This window comes from Xenopus laevis, chromosome 9_10L (assembly GCF_017654675.1).
Source record: "Xenopus laevis strain J_2021 chromosome 9_10L, Xenopus_laevis_v10.1, whole genome shotgun sequence".
In the NCBI taxonomy this organism is placed as follows: domain Eukaryota; kingdom Metazoa; phylum Chordata; class Amphibia; order Anura; family Pipidae; genus Xenopus; species Xenopus laevis.
The window spans coordinates 77,751,669-77,771,802 of record NC_054387.1 but is presented as its reverse complement, the minus strand read 5'-3'; the positions used below and the strand labels follow the sequence as shown (position 1 = coordinate 77,771,802).

Below are 20,134 nucleotides of genomic sequence, written 5' to 3'. Positions count from 1 at the left end.
AAAATAGCAGAGATAATTTTTTTGTTCCAGCACAAAAAATAGATTGTTCAACCTGAAATTGTCAGCAATAGTTTACCAATTGAAAGCAATAATTAACGCTTTATTTAGAAATTCACTGATTTCGTAAATGATTCTATACATCATTATTTCTATACAATTAAAATATCCAGTATTCCTGTTTTCAGGAGGTTGACTTTTCTCTTACAGGAAAGAATTCCAAATACAATTTAAGTGTGTATTGTGTGTGTAATAAATTAGAATATTAAATGTTTTTTCTATATATAAAAAACTGTATAATTTCCAGTGATTAGTAGTAGTAGGGAGTGTGAAAGAAGGGAGGGGTTTGTGTATGGATGCTGGGTTTTCATTTGGAGGGGTTGAACTTGATGGACATTGTCTTTTTTCAACTCGATTTAACTATGTAACTATGTAACTTGCTTGTAGTATACATGGACAAATTAAATTGTGATTTTTCATAACTATGTAAGAATAGTCACAGTTAAAAAAAAATATATATAAATGTGCCCCCAATTATTCTTGGCAGAGGGAACGAGCATCCCTAGTTATTAAAAGAAAATATCTTTCATCCCCAGTTGAATCTCAGTGTTATATGAAATGTTAATGCATGCTGGCAAGCACAGACTTTCTCCAGGCTGGCACATGTGTTGGCATGTTTATGTTGTATCCCATCAGGTCACATTCAAGCATTGACCTTGACATTGCAGTTTTATCACCACTTGGTTTCCATTCCAGGATTAGGTGTAAACCCATGCAAGGCTCCCCTTCAGTTTAGGCTGGCTCTGATAGCCCCTGACCTTTTGTGTTGTAAACCCATCACTGTTAATGCCTGTATTTATTGCTAGAATTATTTGGTGTTTAGCACTGAGCCTTTAAATTTTCTTGCAATTTTCTTGGTATATATGAGATTCACCTTTTATTTACACAACCACTTGTCATGCCCATTGCTTAGAGGACCATAGATAACTAAGATGTGAGGAATTTCTTTGGATAAAAGGGCAACTAAAGCCAAAACTGCTTACAGCAGATTCTTAGATTTCACTCTTCCTCTGATGTGTATGGAACTTGTGTCTGTCCAAGTGAGCTATATAATGGCTCCTTTTCCTATGTTTAAATGCTGATATGTAGAGAAGAAACTGTACATTGGCTGATCTATTCCTCTCCATCCTTTTTAGTATCATTTATAGGAAATATATTGATCATAATGTTTACTTACATAAATAAGCACAGAACAAAAACTGTGGTACCATGTTAGCCAGTAGCAAAAATAACAAATAAAAAAACAAACAAATACAAAAAGTATTGTAGAAGTGATACCTATATTGGCTAACAATAAAAATACATTGCAAGCTTTCGGAGCACCAAGGCCCCTTCGTCAGGCAAAATACAAATGAAAGCTGGAAAGGCACAGCAAATATACTGTTAGATCAGTGAAAGGTATTCATGGGAAATAAATTAGGAAGTTACAGATAGATAGAGATCAAATGTAGAGATAATACAATGAATTAGGGTGGGTTGTGAATAGTCCAGGAGTCTGGATTCAGTCAGGTCACAACTTCCTAATTTATTGCCCATAAATACCTTTCACTGATCTAACAGTATATATGCTTTGCCTTTCTAGCTTTCATTTGTATATAGCCTGACGAAGGGGCCTTGGTGCTCCTAAAGCTTGTAATGTATTTTTGTTGTTAGCCAATATAGGTATCACTTCTACAGTACTTTTTGTATTTGTTTATTTTTACTTAAATAAATGAAATACTCACCGGGGCAAATTTACTTACCTTCAAAGTTGCGCCAGCATTGGCTTTGCCGCACTTCGCCAGGCAAAGTTTTGCCAGGGTGCCGCTAATTCACTAAAATCCGAAGTTGCTCTCAGGGAGGCGAAAGGTAGCGAAGTTGCGCTAGCATTAATTTGTCAAGCAAAGCGAAGTTACGATAGCGATGCCTATTTTGCATACGGTGTCAAGTTAAAGTACAATGGACGTATATGTAGCAGCAAATACATTACACTACACAAGCCTGGGAAAGCTTTATAGAAATAAAATAGAGTTGTTATTTTGCCCTATACATGTGCCCACTGTATAGTTTAGGTGCTACAAGTTAGGAAATGTAGGGGGGAAGGAGGGTATCCCCCCAAAAAATTTACGATCTTTTTCAGCCTATCACCCTTAAAAAAGTAAGACGCCAGCGTTTTTTGGGACTTAGAAAAAATTCCAACTTTTTTTGAAGCAAGCCCTATCTACTCTGTTGCACTTCGCCTGGTCTGAGGTGGTGATGGCAAGTCTGGCGCAAGAGGTAACATTCAGTAAATTGCGCAAGTTAGTGAATTAGCGTAGTTACGTCCCTTCGCCATAACTATGGCGTAAGGGTGCGAAGTAGCGCTAGAGTAGGTCCACTTCGCTAGCGAATTTACACCAGCGCCCGTTAGTAAATTGGCAAAGTAATGAAATGACGTCACACTGGCGAATTTTCACTAGCGTTAGCCACTTCGCCCTTTAGTAAATTTGCCCCACTGTGTCCTTGTGCATGCCAATAAACAGGGTGCAGATTGACTGATCACCTAAAGCTTTTACGAATCAATTAGGATGAGTATTATTTTCTGATCTATAGATTGTTGTACTACTATAGCACACATCCTTGCATTTCAATGTAGACATGTATGATGCTTTTCTTTTTAAATGTAGGCTTTCTCTGCTTCATGAGACCAGCACAAATTTATCAGTTTTCAGGTTTGAGGGGAAAAACAGGCAATGAAAAATAAGTAGAAAAGAAGAAGAATACAAAATAACTGGATGGAAAAGACAAAAGGGTGATAGGAAGGGGGGGAGTATAAAAGTGCAGTGTCTTTTTCTAGAATTAAAATAACCTTAAATGTATAACTTAGGATGTTTTTAGAAATGTAATAGGTTTACTTGATATCAACAGTTTGTAAAAAGATAACAGAGAAATGCCTGCATGTTTTATGTTCTCTGTACAGTGTACACGCTATATGAAAGTAAAGGGGCACTTTTTTACTGCTGGAGTGAAAAGTTGTCTAATAGGGCGGTGGCATTTACGCACGGCTAAGGTTTCTGGCACTTGGGGCAGATTTTGGGCATTTGGCACACCCCAATTTTCAGTGCAGATCCGAAGTCTTCACTATTGCATCGTGCTGCTTACTTTAAAGATAAATGTTTTTTTATTGTGGAATTTAAAGGCTGAAAAGCACCTCATGAACGTTACTGGTCCTTTCAGACATTTTATATTTACAGTAACTCTATGAGAGGAGACATGAGGCAACTTCATTCTGAAGAATGTGGCACTACTAAAAATCTGCCCTGTGTGCTATTTACCCCAATGTGTTTTCTCCACTACCGTTGCCCACTGTGGGTTTTTAGTTATTTGAATAATGTTTGCAATGCATAGAAACTAGTTATGTAGTCATTTCTATTCTTTTTCAGGGTCACACAGACTTACGACGCTGGTGCTTGCGTATATTTCTATTTTGCCTTTAACTACAGAGGTTTAAGTGATCCAGTTCATGTCTATGAAGAAATAGAGGTAATCAATTCCTTTTTCATAGTGCTTTTAACTTTGCATGTAGAGCACAAAATTGCTTTAATTAAGAATTCTTGCTCAGTTGTATATATTAGTGCAGTTTAATAACACCTGGCTCCATAGGTATTGTTGATTTTCCTGCAGCTTTCAACATATAATCATGCTGGGAGTTGTAGTGCTGCCAGATCTTGCAACCCAAGGATTAAACACAGGATGTTAAAGTGATATTGGCATTTCCTATCAAACATTGGAATTGCTTCAGTATGAATTAACAGAATTTTAAGAAATGGGTTGTTTGTTAAAAAGGCATCTCTGACCCTCCACCCAGCCCAGTATACATCCTCCTGCACTATTGATATATTGATATTGTCTGGCTCAGTCACTCCTGACTAAATCAACAGCTTATTGGCCTTGGGCAGATATCTGTCTGGCAGTCTTGGAAATCGAAGTTTTGTTTTTATTTGTGTATATGAATATAATATCACCTGAACATGGCACTTTAAGTCAGCTTCTCAGTGTACAAATAAATAGTAATCTGCAGATTGTTTCCAGTGCAGAATAATCTCCTTCAATATGTCATAATGAATATTTACAGATGGAAACCTTAAATATACTAGGGTGGGGGGGGGATATTCAAGGAAACACCAACTTATGATGTCATGAATTGGAAATTACAGTTTTCTGATTCAGCCCTATGTAAGGTAACTTTTGTTCATGTACCTGCACTTTACTCACTGTACTACTAATCCCAGCATCCCAAAAGCTGTAGTTCATATAACAATTTTGCTCCCTAAAACTTTTCTTCAGCACTCCATGCCCAGTGGCCCCATTAAAATACAAAGTCATCTTCAAATGACAACTGCACATACTCTGTGGAAATCTTTCTCCACTTTCTGTAGCAAACAGGAAACTTTGATTGGAAAATAAAGTGTTAAGAATAAGCAGAAAGAATGTGCCTTAAAAGGTTGCATTTCTTATTACAGACAGACTGGTAGAGACAATTCGCTGTAGAGTAGAAACCCTCACTTTATGTTTTTTAGGGGACCAGAATAAAATGTTATAAAATCAGGGAAATTCATTATGAATTGGTAGGACCATAAAAAACTGGTCTGAAATGAGGGAAAATTTTAAATCAGATGTAAAATTGAGGTTTCAATCCATCATTTATTCGCTTATAAAAGTTCTATTTCTGCCATGCATTTGTATTTCAGTTGATATAATTATAGGAAAGTTTTTTTTATCCACTATTAAACATACACATTGAATGTGAAGTTATAAGCTAATATTTTTCTTGTGGATATTGAATTCAACACTGTTATTAAAAGTTCTGTTTATGGTTTTTGAAGAACAACAAACGCCTTGTCTGCTGGAGTGGCCTCCCTCCAGAATCACACAACTGTATCCCAATACAACACAATTTGTCATACCTCTTTTTAAAATCCATAGCAGTAAAGTGAGGTTGGCAAGTGCCACCTTGTGCCACTTAATCTTCTCTGCAAAACGATCCCCAATACTGAGCATGCGCTTTTGAAGCCAATATCGATCTGGTCGCAGCTGTACATGCTCAGTGTTGGTGAAATAAAGTTACCTGCATTGGTAGGGAGGAACCTCTGACTTTGTACCGTTGCATGGTAGTTTGGTGACGTATAGTAGAATCTATAGCTTCTAATTAGGATTTGTCTTTTTTCAAATATTAATGTACACTGTAAATAGTGAAATGAACAAAAATATCTGGCACATATTTTTAACATATTAAAAATCCATAAATAACTAATGAGGTATATTTTTTACTAGAAGTATTGGTGTATCAAGACATTGTTAACTCGCTTGATCCAGACAAATAGCAGAAAATTATGGAAATAGTCCATTTTTACTCCTACAGTAAACATGTTCTATGTTAAACCTCAATCAAAATATTATAATCTCTACTCTTTATATTATTGGTTGTACTAAAATGGCCACAAAACAATGTTCTTTTTTCCTTTGTTGAAACAAAGCCCTAACACTTTATTTAAAATATAAAGTATTGACAGCCTTTTTTGTGCCCGTCCTATGAAATAAGTCTAAAATTGTATTTCTTCTGCACATGGAACCTGTTAAAGTGAAAATCTGACATTTATTCCTTTAATGATTTCTTAACAGTTTGCTGCTAGAGAAGAAATCCTTGCTAACGGTGGAAGTCTTTCACATCATCATGGAGGTAAGTTTTATATATACAAATCTTTTTTCTGTTTCATCTCTAGAGATCTCATAAGGTGATTCTTTTGTATTCCTTGCTGAGTTCAGTGCTATCCCTTATTATTTGACTGTGCTTTTGACAGCCCCCATTGTAAAACACTCTTTTAATAATTCAATAATCTTTCATAATCATTCTTTGCAAGAATGAAGTGGCAGTCTCATTTGCAGAGATTACTATGGTTAGTTTTTGAGATCTGGAGTCACCTTCTCTGGGCCAGGTCGCTCCTAACAACAAGCAGTTACATTAGTTGCAGGGATAATATCATTCTTGCAGTATGTTCCTCAGTCTGTAGGTATGCTTTTAATGTAAGGGTTTAAAATATTTAAAATGTACAATGTACCTTTAATAAATGTCTGCAAAAATCACTCTCATCTCTTTTGTTTCTTTTCGTTATGGTAGTGCTAGATAGTGTAACACCATTGTGTATTGTCCGTGGCACAGCTGTTATGCTCAGGACTGAGGGCCAGTGTTCTGCAAACATAGTAGACTGGACATTTGCTTGAAAATTTCATGCAACTCCCAAACAATCCATAGGATGGCCAGGGATCTGCATAATCCTGCATAACCTTAATATATTTACATCACTGAGAACTAAACAGGCTGTAAAATTCACTGATGGCAATGAACCATTTGTGGCAGAAAAGTAATAAAGGATTTATGGCCGTATTGTAGGAAATCAAGTGCATATGTGGAATTTACCGTGCCCATGCAGCCATAAAAGGCAATTGTATGTGAAGGGCACATCCGTGAATTCTGCCCACAATATTTTAGCATTAGCAATTCAAATTGGAGGATATTGTTCAAAGGCTTGTGGCCATGCTTGTCTACACGTACGCTTACTAATAACGCCTGCTTTCGAAAACAGAGAAATGGTAGAGAATCAGCCTTTCCTAAAACCAATAAATTGGGCAGAATAAGCGATCAAGATGAGCGATTACCTGCCAGAAAATACTAACTTTTAATTGTCATCTTTATCATTGACAAACATTGGCAAATGGCTTCTGCGCGACTGTTTAGTTTAGGCAAGTCAGGCGTGGCGAATAGAATAGTATATCCATCGCGTGTGCAGCTTTTTGTCACATTAGCAACACAGGGAAGTTTGTTTTCTTTTCGCTCTTGGTATTCCATCCAGATGTGCCTTCCACTCTGCTCCTAATGCTGTTTTTGTACTGAATCAGCACAAGTCCCAATATCCAAGTTTACATACATACCATTATTTTATTGTAGGTAAGAACAGGTGTGTTAGTAAAAATGATTGAAGGAAAATGTCTCCCATGTACTGGTTGTGAAATATACATTTTACTCAAAATGGATATGATTTAGAGCTCTTTCCGGTAGTTAAAGGTACAATGACACTGAGACATGCTTTTATCTTTTATGTATTTTACATTTTATCTAGTTCTTATTCATTATTACTACAACACTTCTCCACTTTATCGCTGTCACTTCCTAGAGCCTGTATAGGTCTTTGTGTTAAATAACTATCTGAAAATCATTCTAAATTGATATACTTTTTAAGGGTATAGAATTTTTCAGTCATAGTACAGTCTGTTATTTCTTGAAAGATACCAACAGAGTCTGCTCATGGCAAAACTCCCAACTAACTTGTCCTTTGTTTGCTGATTTTGATTTGAAATATTTTATTTGGTTTTACAATAAACCATAAAAATCAATATGATAACAAATAGTATTCAGAATAAGAAGATTAATACAATGACATATTATACAGAATGTATAACTTACAATGAAGTAATATGTAAAATAAAATAGAAACTAACAAGTGTTTGCTGATTTTGTGTAAGTACAGAGCTCTTGTCATTATCCAGAAAAATATAGCAGCTGTTTGTCAGTGTAGAAGGTTACTGCAAAAACAGCCAAAATTTATCAATACCTAAGTGTATTTTAATCCCAGTATAAACCAGTTTTTTAGCATAATCATTTGAATTATTTTCTACCCTAAACCTGAACAGTTAAAATGTTTTACCAGGTTATTTTTAATAGATGTAAGACTATCTACCAACATCTTTTCATGTCTCTCTGTTTCCTGTCATAAAAATCTTCTCATGAGAACTATATGTCATAGTTCCACCCAAAAATGTTACATAGTTTTTTGTGCTTTTTTTCTTGAAGAAATATGTAAAATAATAGAAAAAAATTATCTTTCAAGTCTTGTAAAGTTTTCAGTTTAAAGGAGAAAAAAATCAGGATTATAAATGCAACACCTTATATTTAGTCTTCTCTATCAGCCAAGGGCCACCACATCTCTTTAGCAGTGAAGATCTGTGCCTAATATGACCCCAGTAGCTCCCTGCTTCACAACTCATTCTCTGGGCTGCTGTAAATTGCCAACTCACAGTTTACTGTATATAAGGAATATAACATTAATTCCTTAGTAAAAAATTCAAATTACATAGCACCGTATTAATCCACACCTTTTGCATAAATAATCAGCCCTGTAGCACCTGTTGATATAACAGAGAAATCCTCACTTTCTGCTAAACTTTAAATGGTTTCCAACAACCCCCTACACTTAGATTTCCACCAGCAGCCTAGAACCAACTGAGCATGTGCAGTGCCACTGACACTATAAATATAGCCTAAAACTGAAGATCGCACTCACAGGTCTTATGTACGAAAAGGATCAATTTATTCAGTGAACAGTCACTGACGTTTCGGCTGATACGACAGCCTTTCTCAAAGGCTATATATATATATATATATATATATATATATATATATATATATATATATATATATATATATGTGTGTGTGTTAAAGTAGGGATTGAGACTCTTATTAGATTCTTACACTAAATAATATCAATGGCATTAGTTCACACTCCAGCAGGTTTCTCTTCACTGCTTCAGATTTTTGTTTTAGATATAGAACTACTAGTAATACAGTATGTTTTTAATTACTCTTTTAACACCGCTGGGTTCAACCTCTTGCAAATATTGCATGTAGTTCAGTTCCAGAATTAGTAAAATGTATCAAAGCCTATCTTTATCTAAATGTATTGTTATCAAAATGTTCCATTATCAATCAGTCCGGCTCAACTGAAAACTAAAATGTTTCCAAGTGCCTGTGTAAATCGTTAAATAGTCTGTTCTAAGAGGCTGAAATCACGAATATATTGAATTCATTGCTAGAAATCCAGAAGAATAAATCTTGAATTAAAATGGGAAAAATAAAGTTCTCCAAATGAGATCACCCCCGTAGGTTCTTGAGATCCATATAGTTTAGCAGCCACAGAGACTGCAGAGGAAATATCCTGGAGATGTTTTGTTCCTTACTCTGTTTTAAAATATACATTTAACTACTGCCTTTGTTTTTTTTCACTGAACTGGAAAGCTGAAGAACTACAATTCACACACAGCTTGGATATGTTCCACAAACTTTCTGAACCTTAAAACCTGTTGCCACAACTCGGTATAGGGGTAATAAAAATCAGATTTGTTTAACCACGTTAACTAAAGGAAATTATCTCTATTTACTGACCTTCAGGACCTGGCCTGACATTTTCTTCGCTTAGCTTTTAGAGTTGCATTTTTAAAAAAAAGTAAATTGGGGGGTGCTGAGTATTGATGCTGTTTCACTTGTGCTGTTGGTCCTGTAATTGTGATTAATAACAGTTACTTTCACTATCTGGAAACAGACAGGCTGGTTTGTCTGCCTACAATCATGCTGTGATAAATGGAGCTATTTTAACTCTGGTTTTGTGTATTAAAGAAAACAGATGTAGTCTAAGACTTCAGGCTATAAGGAAGTATAAACGCAGTTTAACTCAACTTCCCAGTGCTTGTTATTGTAAATGAGACGCTGATCCTTTTTTCCCCTCTGTATTTTCTGCAGATATTTCATTTTTCTTTGCTTAGAAAAACATCTAACCCACTTTCTCACTTGAAGTTGCTATTATGTCTTCTCAGTTCATTTGTTTTTCAGTAGAAACATAAATCCCTTTCCTTTTTAGTTCTTTTTAACATAGGGTGTCAGTGGCTGATGGCCTCGCGCACAGGCCATTGTTTCTCCTTGTTCTGAAGAATGGGCTATCATGCTAGTACATGGCTAGCAATGGCACCAACAGAAGACAAATTAGATAGACAGTATGGAGTACATCTCCTTATCCAATTTGATTGAGCTGCTCGAATTTAGGCCTGATGAGTTTTACTTCATTTTTCTTAAAGGGGTGTTTCACCTTTCAGTTAATTTTTAGTATGGTATACAATGGCCCATTATACGCAACTTTTCAATTGACCTTCATTATTTATTTTTTATAGGTTTTCTAATTATTTGTCTTTATCTACTGACTCATTCCAGTTTTCAAATGGGGGTCTAAAAAACAAATGCTCTGTAAGGCTACAAGGCCTATCATATTAACATTCTAGGCTCTTATTCAAATTAATTCTTGGTTGCTAGGGTAATTTAGACCCTAGCGACCATTTTCTGAACATTGCAAACTGGAGAGCTGCTGAATAACAAGTTAAATAATGCAAAAACTATGAATAATAATAAAAAAATGGAAGCCAATTAAATATTGACTCAGGATATCACTCTCTACATCATACTAAAAAAAATATAAAGGTAAAAAAAAAACTTTAATACATCTGTCTGCTTGTTGTAATTCCATATGCAAATTTTGACTCTTTGTTTTTATATTTGCTTCCTTTGTGGTGCGAGGGCTTTATCACTTTTGCTTTGTGTGCCATGTATATTAGCTTGTAGTTGAGCCTGCAGTGAAAGCTTGTGTGAAATAACAACAGCATGTTTTAATGGACATTTTAGGAAAGTAACTTAATGTGACCTAGACATAGGTAATATTGCCTCTTTAAGCAAAATTATTGATTATTTCAGTTGGTCATAGCATCTTGTATGTCTGTCCAGTAAAGCGTTTTGCATTTCATGCTGCACCTATGCCAGGAACACAAAACACACGAGGCTTTATTGGACATGTTTGCATATTTTTTTGAACATATTGGCCTGTCCATGGCTTATTCTTAGATTGTCTAACTTACTAAGTCTAACCACTGTCTGAAGGCTCAGCGATTAGCACAGAGGCCCATAGGATTACTGGGGAGTTGACTATTACTTATTAATTATCGCTTATTTGTGTCTATTGTAAAAGAATATTATTTTGCATCATATTGTCTATGCACTCCTACAATATTGTCAAGTGCAGCCAGGGTATGTAACATATGGCATGCTTTGCCATATAAGAATTCCATGTGTTTCATGGCTGATTAGTAATTAACATACATACATACTGCAATCTATTCTTTTTCTGCAGGAGTCGTTCATCATTACTTATTAATAATCTGTCCGTCAGCATGGGGGTTTCAAGTGACTGGTATTAAATAAATATTTTGGCAACCTTAGTTGTGGTCATCTAGAAATGATACTGACAAAAAGCTGTACATCTAGAACTGATGCCTGTATAGTACAGGTATAGGATCACTCATCTGGAAACCCCTTATCCAGAAAGCTCCAAATTATGGGAAGGCTATCTCCCATAGAGTTTCTTAATTCTTAAAAATGATTTCCTTTTTCTCTGTGATAATAAAAACGTGCCGTGTACTCAATCCTAAAAAAAAGCTGCGGAAATCTATATTTGTGGCAAAACAATTCTACTGGGTTTATTTAATGTTTGAGCAACTTTTAGCATACTCTTCAGGTATGGAGATCCAAATTACAGAAAGCCGCCCTATCCGCAAAACCCCCAGGTGCCAAGCATTCCGGATAATTGTTCTGCTACCTGTATAACCATACAGTATCATTACACAGGCAGTCACAGCAAGGCAGTGGGGCAATATCATAGCAATTTGTCCCCCACAGATTAACACTTTAAATTGATCCATAATAGACACAAGCGAAACAGCATACTACATAATGCTATATCATGGTTAACAGTAATTAACGTGCCAGATATTTCCATCTGTGCATTTTCTTGGGTTACTGTATCTTCATGAGAAGGACAATGTAGAAATAATTGCAAAACACTGAAAAAGATGTTATAATAATACTCATTTTCTGTTGAAAGTTGTTCTTTCTGCTTCCAAGCAAAACAAAATCAAAATGTAATGAAGGTAATTATTATGGAGCTATAAAGCACCCCAGAGTCATCATGAAGTGCTTCACAATGGAGAAATGGCTTAATAACTATCGGGAAGCTGCCCTAATGACTGTAAGATAAACTCTAATAGGTTTATGTCAGTATACCTTGTTGCTCTTTCACTTCACTATTTTCTGTGTGGTACATCAACAAAATATAAATTCCTGCTCTTATAAAAGGAAAAGTGTGCATTTTATAAAGTGTATAAGTGTATAAATTATGACTTAACAGGCAAAGGTGTTTCTTGACATAACCCAGATCGACCAGTCAGGTGTTTGCATTTGTTATCCTTACTGCCTGAAACTATTACAAGCTGACTTCTGATTGGTTTCTTTGTGGTACCGGTATGGGATGCTTTGTCCATGTTACAAGAAATTCTTCTGCTAACTTTGAGTAATGAGAATAGATTTTCATTCTTATTTTAACTATCAAACATGAAATGTTCACTAGCTTTTTTTTTTTTTTTTAGATACAGTCTGCCCTGTTTTCCTTTGAAGTAATTTTTTTGGTTAACAGCAAACAATTTGCACATTGTAGTCTCAAAAAAAGCCAAAAAAAAAACCTGTATTGAGTTACTTTAATAATTAACCAACAGATATAAAAAAGATCATAGTAAGTAACCTATTAAAGAATATTACCATATACAGGTATGGGGGTGTAGTTTCCTTTTGGTATGATACCTTCAAATTTAAATATCCTCTGTATATAGTGGCTGAATGAAGGTTTACCAAAACTCACAGAATTTTTGAATTCACTGCTAGTTTAAAGAACCACAATACAAACTAATTTCCAGAATAAGTTAAGCAAAGTAGATTGGCTGCTTAATAAACATACAGAATATCCTATACCAGTATGTTTTGTGGAATTATAGGAAATAAAAAAATATATATTTAAAATTAAAGCTACAGAGAAATAGGTTATATTGCTCCTTTAAGCAATACTTTGTACAAACATTAACATCTCATTACTGCCCATCCTTTGTAAATGACCCATCAAATTGTTCTTAAGACAGCCAGCACTGAACCTTTGACATCTAGGTGAATGGCTACAAGTAGCATCCACAAATTATAGTCATTGGCATGTAATCAATGTGCCTGAAAATGAGCAGTTTTTAATTAAAATAATGGCCCTTTATGCTAATGATTTTCTCCTAAAAACAGAATTGAGATAAATGAATGTATTGATAATGAGTTTCCATTGCTATTGCTTGTATGAGTCGTACATTTGGGGGCAAATTTATCAGAGGTCGAGTTTATCAAAAGCTTTATCAAAGTTTTAACAAAGCTCGAATAAAGTCACAACTCGAATATTTTCAGATTTAAGAAAAAAAAAATCGGTGAATTCTGGGTGAGCAACCCAAAAGCTCAAATTAACCGAGTTTTCAGTGGAAAAAATGTGAATTGCTCAAATTAATTGAGTTTTCGAGTGAAACCCACTGAAAAAATACTCAAACATCATGAAGGCTATTAACATCTTCAAATCGTTCAAGGGACCTCTGCCATTGAGTTTTTTTTGTTTTTTTACAAAAACCCCAAAAATTTTAGTTTTTTTTAACCGAGAATAATTCTAGGTTATTTTAACCCAATAATTCAAGTTTTCGACCGAAAACTACTCTAAGGGGCCCATTTACTTAGTTCGAGTGAAGGAATAGAATAAAAAAAAAACTTTGAATTTCGAATGTTTTTTTGGCTACTTCGACCGTCGGATTGGCTACTTTGACCTTCGAGTTCGAATCAAACTATTCGAACTAAAAGTCAATCGACCATTCAATAGTCGAAGTACTGTCTCTTTAAAAAAAACTTCGACCCCCTAGTTCACCACCTAAAACCTACCAAAGTCAATGTTAGCCTATGGGGAAGGTCCCCATAGACTAAAAATCGTTTGATCGATGGATTAAAATCCTTCGAATCGAACGATTTGAAGGATTTAATCGTTCGATCGAACAAATTGCGGTAAATATATTCGAAGACGAAGGATTTCCATTCGGCAGTTGAATATCGATAGTTAATTAACCCTCGATATTCGACCATAAGTAAATTTGCCCCTTATTGTTCTGAAAAACACAACTAGACCTTTAAGATATTTAGCAAGTGATACCAAGGGGCAGATACAGTATATCACTTTCATTGTTTATTATTATTTTTGTTTTTTTTTTTGTTCATTTTAACACGAAAAACATGATGCACAAAAATGCTTTCTTTAAGTATAATACAATTTGTAAATAAATGACAACTTTCAACAACCCAACCACCAAGGAATAAAATTTCTACTTTTTTGTATGTAATAATATAATTACAAGTTATTATTTATTTATTTTTAAAGCCACCTTTAAGCAGGAGTTGAAAACATTAACAATTTAAAATTGCAAATAATGCAACTACAATACCTGTAACTGTCTAATAAGGAATATTATATTGCAAAATGCTAATTTTTGTTCTTTTGCATCTCTTCCAAATGACCCTTGGCAATAAAGTTAAAATAGATCAGCAACTAGTATGACAATGGTTATACTAAAGAACTCTGCGTATAGGCCTGACCTTGCCTAGCAACCAGTATGGCAGCACTCACAAATATAAGATTGCTTATAGGAATACATTTATAAGCTAGTAGTTTACATTGCACTGAAGTTGCCCTTAATTGCAAGCTTAAAACTGAGAGCCTAATTTATCAAAAATCTAATTTTCACTTTTTTTTTCTAAACTTCAAATCTCAAATGTGTGCTTTCTTTGAAAAATTTAGATTTCAAAATCTTGATCTCGTAATAACGTGAAAATTCACATTCTACCCATCATTTCCAATGAGCCTGCTACATTTTAAATTGATCTCAAAAACTCAAATTGAAAAATGGCTTCAAATTTGCTCCCAGTGACTTTGGCACGAATTCGCCAACTTTTTAATGCCGAGGTTCTTTTTGCACTTAATACATTCTGCAACTTGACTTTTTTGGAGTTAATAAAAAACTTGCAGTAAAAAGTGAATATTCAATGTTGATACATTTTCCTTTTGTTCTCATTTTGATTTTATTCTGTGCTTGGAGTTTGCAATCCTTCTATTTATTACATGATATTGTTTAGTTGTGGGTTTTATAGTTTTTCCAATATAAAATGTCTAGGAACCTTAGTTTTGTTATATGTAATTGTAAGGTCCTACTAAATCATTATCCTGTATTTGTCATCGCCACTTGGAAACTGTGAATTAGAAAAAAGCTTTTCAGAAATCTAATTTGACTCTTCCATATGTTCCTTTCAGCCTATCCAAGGCTAATTTGAAGGCATCTATGGAAAATGGAATCCGGTCATTAGTTTCTAACGAGGCGAGGTTATCAATATTAAAGATGCCCATCTAAAAATGGCCTCCTTGTGAGTTGGCTTCATAAAAGTTAATATAATTGTTTCTTTAGCTCTGAATTGCCATCGGTGGTATTAACATTTTTGCAACTATTTAGCCCAGTATTTTTTGATCACTACAATATCAATATTACACACATTATTAGTATATGTATAATAATACAAACACATTATTTATTTAAAAGTATGTCATATTGATTCTGTTATTTGGTGAATCTTTTATATCACTGTTGTAAAATAAAAAGGAAAGGTTTTTTTTAAATTGTATAATGATAAGTCTTTCTGTTTGATATGCTGGTTTTGTGACAAACTGAACCAAAGGCACATTGAGAGCAGACAGTTCTTCATTTATTACGTGATCTACAGAATCATTTCCCATTTCTATTAGTACATTTCAGTTCTCCTTACATCCCCCCCGGGGAAAAACAAGTCTTCACATTAGGCATATTCGTACTTATCTGATACATTTATAAAGAATTCATGGACATTCCTGCTGTATCTTTTTTTTCTTTTTTTTTTTTCTTTTTCCTTCTCACTTTCCACTCTGCTAATCAAATGCACATTAGATTTATTATTGTAAAAGTGTAAACCATAGAAAATTTGACAAGATAGATGTGTAAATTATCATTCTGACAGAACTAATGATGCACTCCAAGCACCTTCTGTTTTCCAGCACTTGGCGAGCGACTTCATTAAATATGCAATGGCCGTTTGGTGGCTGCTCACAAGTTAGTTGGTTTCCTTGTGGAATTGCTGCATTACTTGAGGTGGATGAGCAGGCAGGCTTTCTAGCTGCTGGACACCCTGCTGGGATTGTGATGTACTCCATCTTGTTGGAGCAGTTGTTTGAAGTATTTTCGGGACAATTGCATCTTTAACCGCAGGACACATTTTCCTGTAGCTTTAGCACAGAAAAAGTTACTTTCAAAATATTTGAAGGTGTTGTTTTTTATTTAATTTTTTTTCTTTTGCCCAACTGCCAATGTAATGCAGTAACTTTTGATAAATATATTTTTTTTAAAAAAAACTATGCAGTTGATATTTAGTGCACCCTCTAAACTAATTTTCAGGTAATTAACTGCACTTAACTTGGACACCTAAATAATATAAAACATATCAAGGAAACCTTGTTTAGCTGCCTGATTTTGGGAAATGGACAACATTAAAACCATGTATTTTTTTGCCTTAGGTATATTTTAAGATAAAGATAATAGTGTGATGTATTCAATGCACAGCTAGCATTCCAAAATGTTTTTTTTTTTTTTTTTTTTTTTTTAAATACACTTTCACCAGAAGCAACGCTTGGGTGATCTTTGTTCTAAACCTATAGGTCAATTTTTTAACATTTTAAATGTACTTTCTATTAAGAAAAAAAAAACTGTGTTTTGCTAAATTCTAAATAAATTTGAACTTTTTGGGGTTTCTAAAACTATTTTTAAGAACAGATTGATTTTTACAGTGATATATTCCTGCAATAATATAAGCAAAAAGTTTGTAGCAATTGTGTTTTTTTTAAACCACTCTAAAACAGTACCTATTTATCAATATTGTTTTGTAGTTTTTAAATATTTAGCTGTTAATTTTAAATAAGCTGTTCATATATTAGAAGTTTTGTCTTTTATGGGTATATTGATATCCATTCCCAATGTGTATAATGATTTATTTGTATAGCAGCAGCTTACTTTCTGTAAGCAGAATTTTACAGCAAATAAATAATATGATAGTAATATATATACAATTTATTTTTGTATTGAGGAGTTGTAATGAGCTTTAGAAGTACTGTTATATCTGGCCATTTGCTTTGCCTTATGGTGGGAGGGATTGCTCCCTTTGAATTTACATTGCTATGGCCTCTGTCTTAAATATTTCCCAAACTATATATATATATATATATATATATATATATCCACAGTATGTGGTACACAGGTTAGATTTAAAACCAGTACAGGTATGGCCAGGGCCGCTATTAGAAATCACTGGGCCCTGTACAAAAAATTTTTCGGGGCCCCCAAGAATTTGTGGCAAAACAATCCTATGCGGTTTATTTAATGTTTATATGATTTTTAGCAGACTTAAGATATAGAGATCCAAATTACAGAAATCGCTTATCTGGAAAATCCCAGGTCCCACCCATTCCTGATCGATACTGTACCTGTCCTGGGGCAATCAGATGAGGGATTTATAAATGTGAGGGATGCGTTAAGGACACGGCATAAAATGGCTAATAGAGACCAACTGTGCTGTACGCCTGAAACCTGAAAAATCTACATGCGAATGATAAAATGAACTAGGGTCTCAGATTATTTTAATTTTAAATCAAAGCCTGTCTTAAATAGAGCAAATGGTTGTGCAGTATGGTTTAGAAATAGCCTCAACTGCCTTACTATAAAGCAATAATCATATTAGAAGCTGAGAACAATCGCTTGAAAAATGTCAGTTCTTTAAAGTTAAAGGTTCTTCAAGAGATTGATTTTGACTTCTAATATGATTATTGCTTTATAGTAAGTAAGAGTAATCTGAATTTGACATCTGCAAAAAATCATTATTTTTTGCTTTTCCTGAGCACCTTTGAGGATATAATAAAGTATAACATCAATCCCAACTTCTCCCAGTGTTCAATAATCTGAATTTGTTAGTTTAAGACTGTGTATTGTATTTTCCAGTCCTTTTTTCTTCTTCTTTCATTCATTCTGCTCGATCATTTGAGGAAGGTTTCATTTCCCCTGAAATAAATGTAGTTACCATTTTCATTATGAGCTAAGCAACACATAATCTCCACCTAAACCTCATCTACATTTTGCAGTGTGCAGAGAACGCCGGCAATGGTGAATGCGGTCTTCCTTTGGGAATACACCATGCTTAATGAGCTTGATAGTCTGGTGGGCGCAATAAATCAAATAAAGGAAAACATTTCTCATTTCTGAATAAAAGCATTTATCACCCCGTGTTTATTCATTCATGGTCAGAAGATTGATTGGCTGGTCGTATCATGGATGTATACCAAAGCATTTATTTGTATTTATTTGTTTATATATATATATATATATATATATATATATATATATATATATATATATATATATATATATATATTTATTATTATTTTTTTCTTTTTGCAGTGGGCAAGTTACGGAAACAGTGGCTGAAGGACAGCATTTCAGATGTCGGCATAGGAATGCTTCGATCTGTCAAGAACTTTGTGGATCCAAACAACACTTTTGGCAACCGAAACCTTTTATAAACTCTGCTGTCCTAATATTTCTGGATGTATGTTATAATGTTGTTACATTTCGTCCCTTGAAGGAGCCAACATTTCAGGGTGTTTCCAGCTGTGAAAAGCCTAGGCTGTAAAATTGTCCAGTGAAGTTTAAAGCAGAATGTTGGATGAGATGTACTGAAGTGAACAAGCAAAAAAATTACTAAATGTTTATCAAATGCTATGCCTACAATTACTTTTTCTCTCTAAAGATAAATACATATATATGTAACATTGCCCTTTGTTGTCCATCCTGAAGAATGTGCTTTATCCCAGCCTGCTTATGAGTATGACAGGCTTACATTTCTGATATCAAGCTTGCCGTCTTCCAGCAGTTGGGAATTACAGCTTCAAGCATCATCCAAGGGTTATGCTGGGAACCGTAGTTCTCAATCCCTGGAAGGCTTGCCAGTTTGTCATCTGTGCCTTGGAGTGTTGCTGTTCATAACAAACAGCAGGGAGACTGAAGACAGACTTTGATTTATAAGAGTTTTCAATGGAAACCCTGTTGGTACGCCTCTTTAACTTTGTGACACTTGTGTTACTAGCCAGGCAAACCACAGGGTGTGTTTTTAGGTCTTTCATAGAAACATTTAAAAAGTAAAATAAATCCAATCAAGCCATGTTTTTAAAAGTCACTGCTGACGCCTTATCCATGCCAGTTGTTTAGCATATATATATATATCTATATATATATATATATATATATATATATATATATATCCATATCCATATCCATCCCTTTTTATAAGCAGGCTGGGAAGTTGAGAATGAATCAGATTAAATTGGGATGGGGATTCAGGATACATCCAAACTGAATAACCATTAACCCCCTTCCAAATTTCTTACGGCTGGCACATGGGCAGCCTTCTGTACTACCTACTTAGCAATACAAGCTTTTCATAACAATCTGTGGATAGGACCCACAAAGCGGCTGGTCCTCATTTCCTCACTGGAAGAAGCCAGCTGCTCTGTGCAAAACCATCCCCTACCGAGAGAAGAAAAGTCTGATGTTCAGATCTGTCTGCAGAAGCAGCTGTTCACTCGCCTGCTTCTCTCCTGGGAAGAAAACCACATTAACACGATTACTTAAGCAAGAGCTGCTTGTACATTGGATGTTTAGATGATGCATTCCGGTTACATGAAATATTTAAGCATCACTCTTTTTAAATGGTGAATTAAAAAAAAAAAAAAAAAGCAACTTGCACCTCCTCACTTATATCACTGATGAACTAAAATGGGGATTTTGACTCTTTTTAAGGCATGTTTGAGTTCTACTAATTTGTTTCTCTTTCATGGGGTGATCACATTTGTATCTGTAATCAAGAGATGATGGGTTTTTTTAACCCTCTCCCTACCTTACATGACTTGCAGTTGTTTCTCAGCAGCGGATTGGTTAAAATCCCAATATAGCCATATTACATTTTTGTACAGAGAAGCTAACATCTTCATATTGTATGTTCAGTACAGAATTTATGACATAAAATGTATGCTTTCACCCAAGCTACTTCCTTGCCTCGTTTCTGTTATTAATTTAGAGAGCTGGTTCCATAGGGGCCACCGTGTACTTTATTGCATGTGACTTCCTGTATATAATAATATATATAATAATATTGAGTTGAAGGTTACTA

At 34.6% G+C, this 20,134-nt stretch overlaps 1 protein-coding gene across 1 annotated transcript in view; it reads left to right on the top strand.

The window, feature by feature from the left end:
- agps.L (alkylglycerone phosphate synthase L homeolog) overlaps positions 1-19,698 on the top strand; it is a 118,570-nt gene extending 98,872 nt beyond the window's left edge. The window contains 3 exon segments of the mRNA NM_001093104.1: positions 3,459-3,558; positions 5,698-5,755; positions 18,367-19,698. Coding sequence (NP_001086573.1) covers positions 3,459-3,558; positions 5,698-5,755; positions 18,367-18,488 — 280 coding nt within the window. The 3' untranslated portion in view covers positions 18,489-19,698.
- The last annotated feature ends 436 nt before the right edge of the window (positions 19,699-20,134 follow it).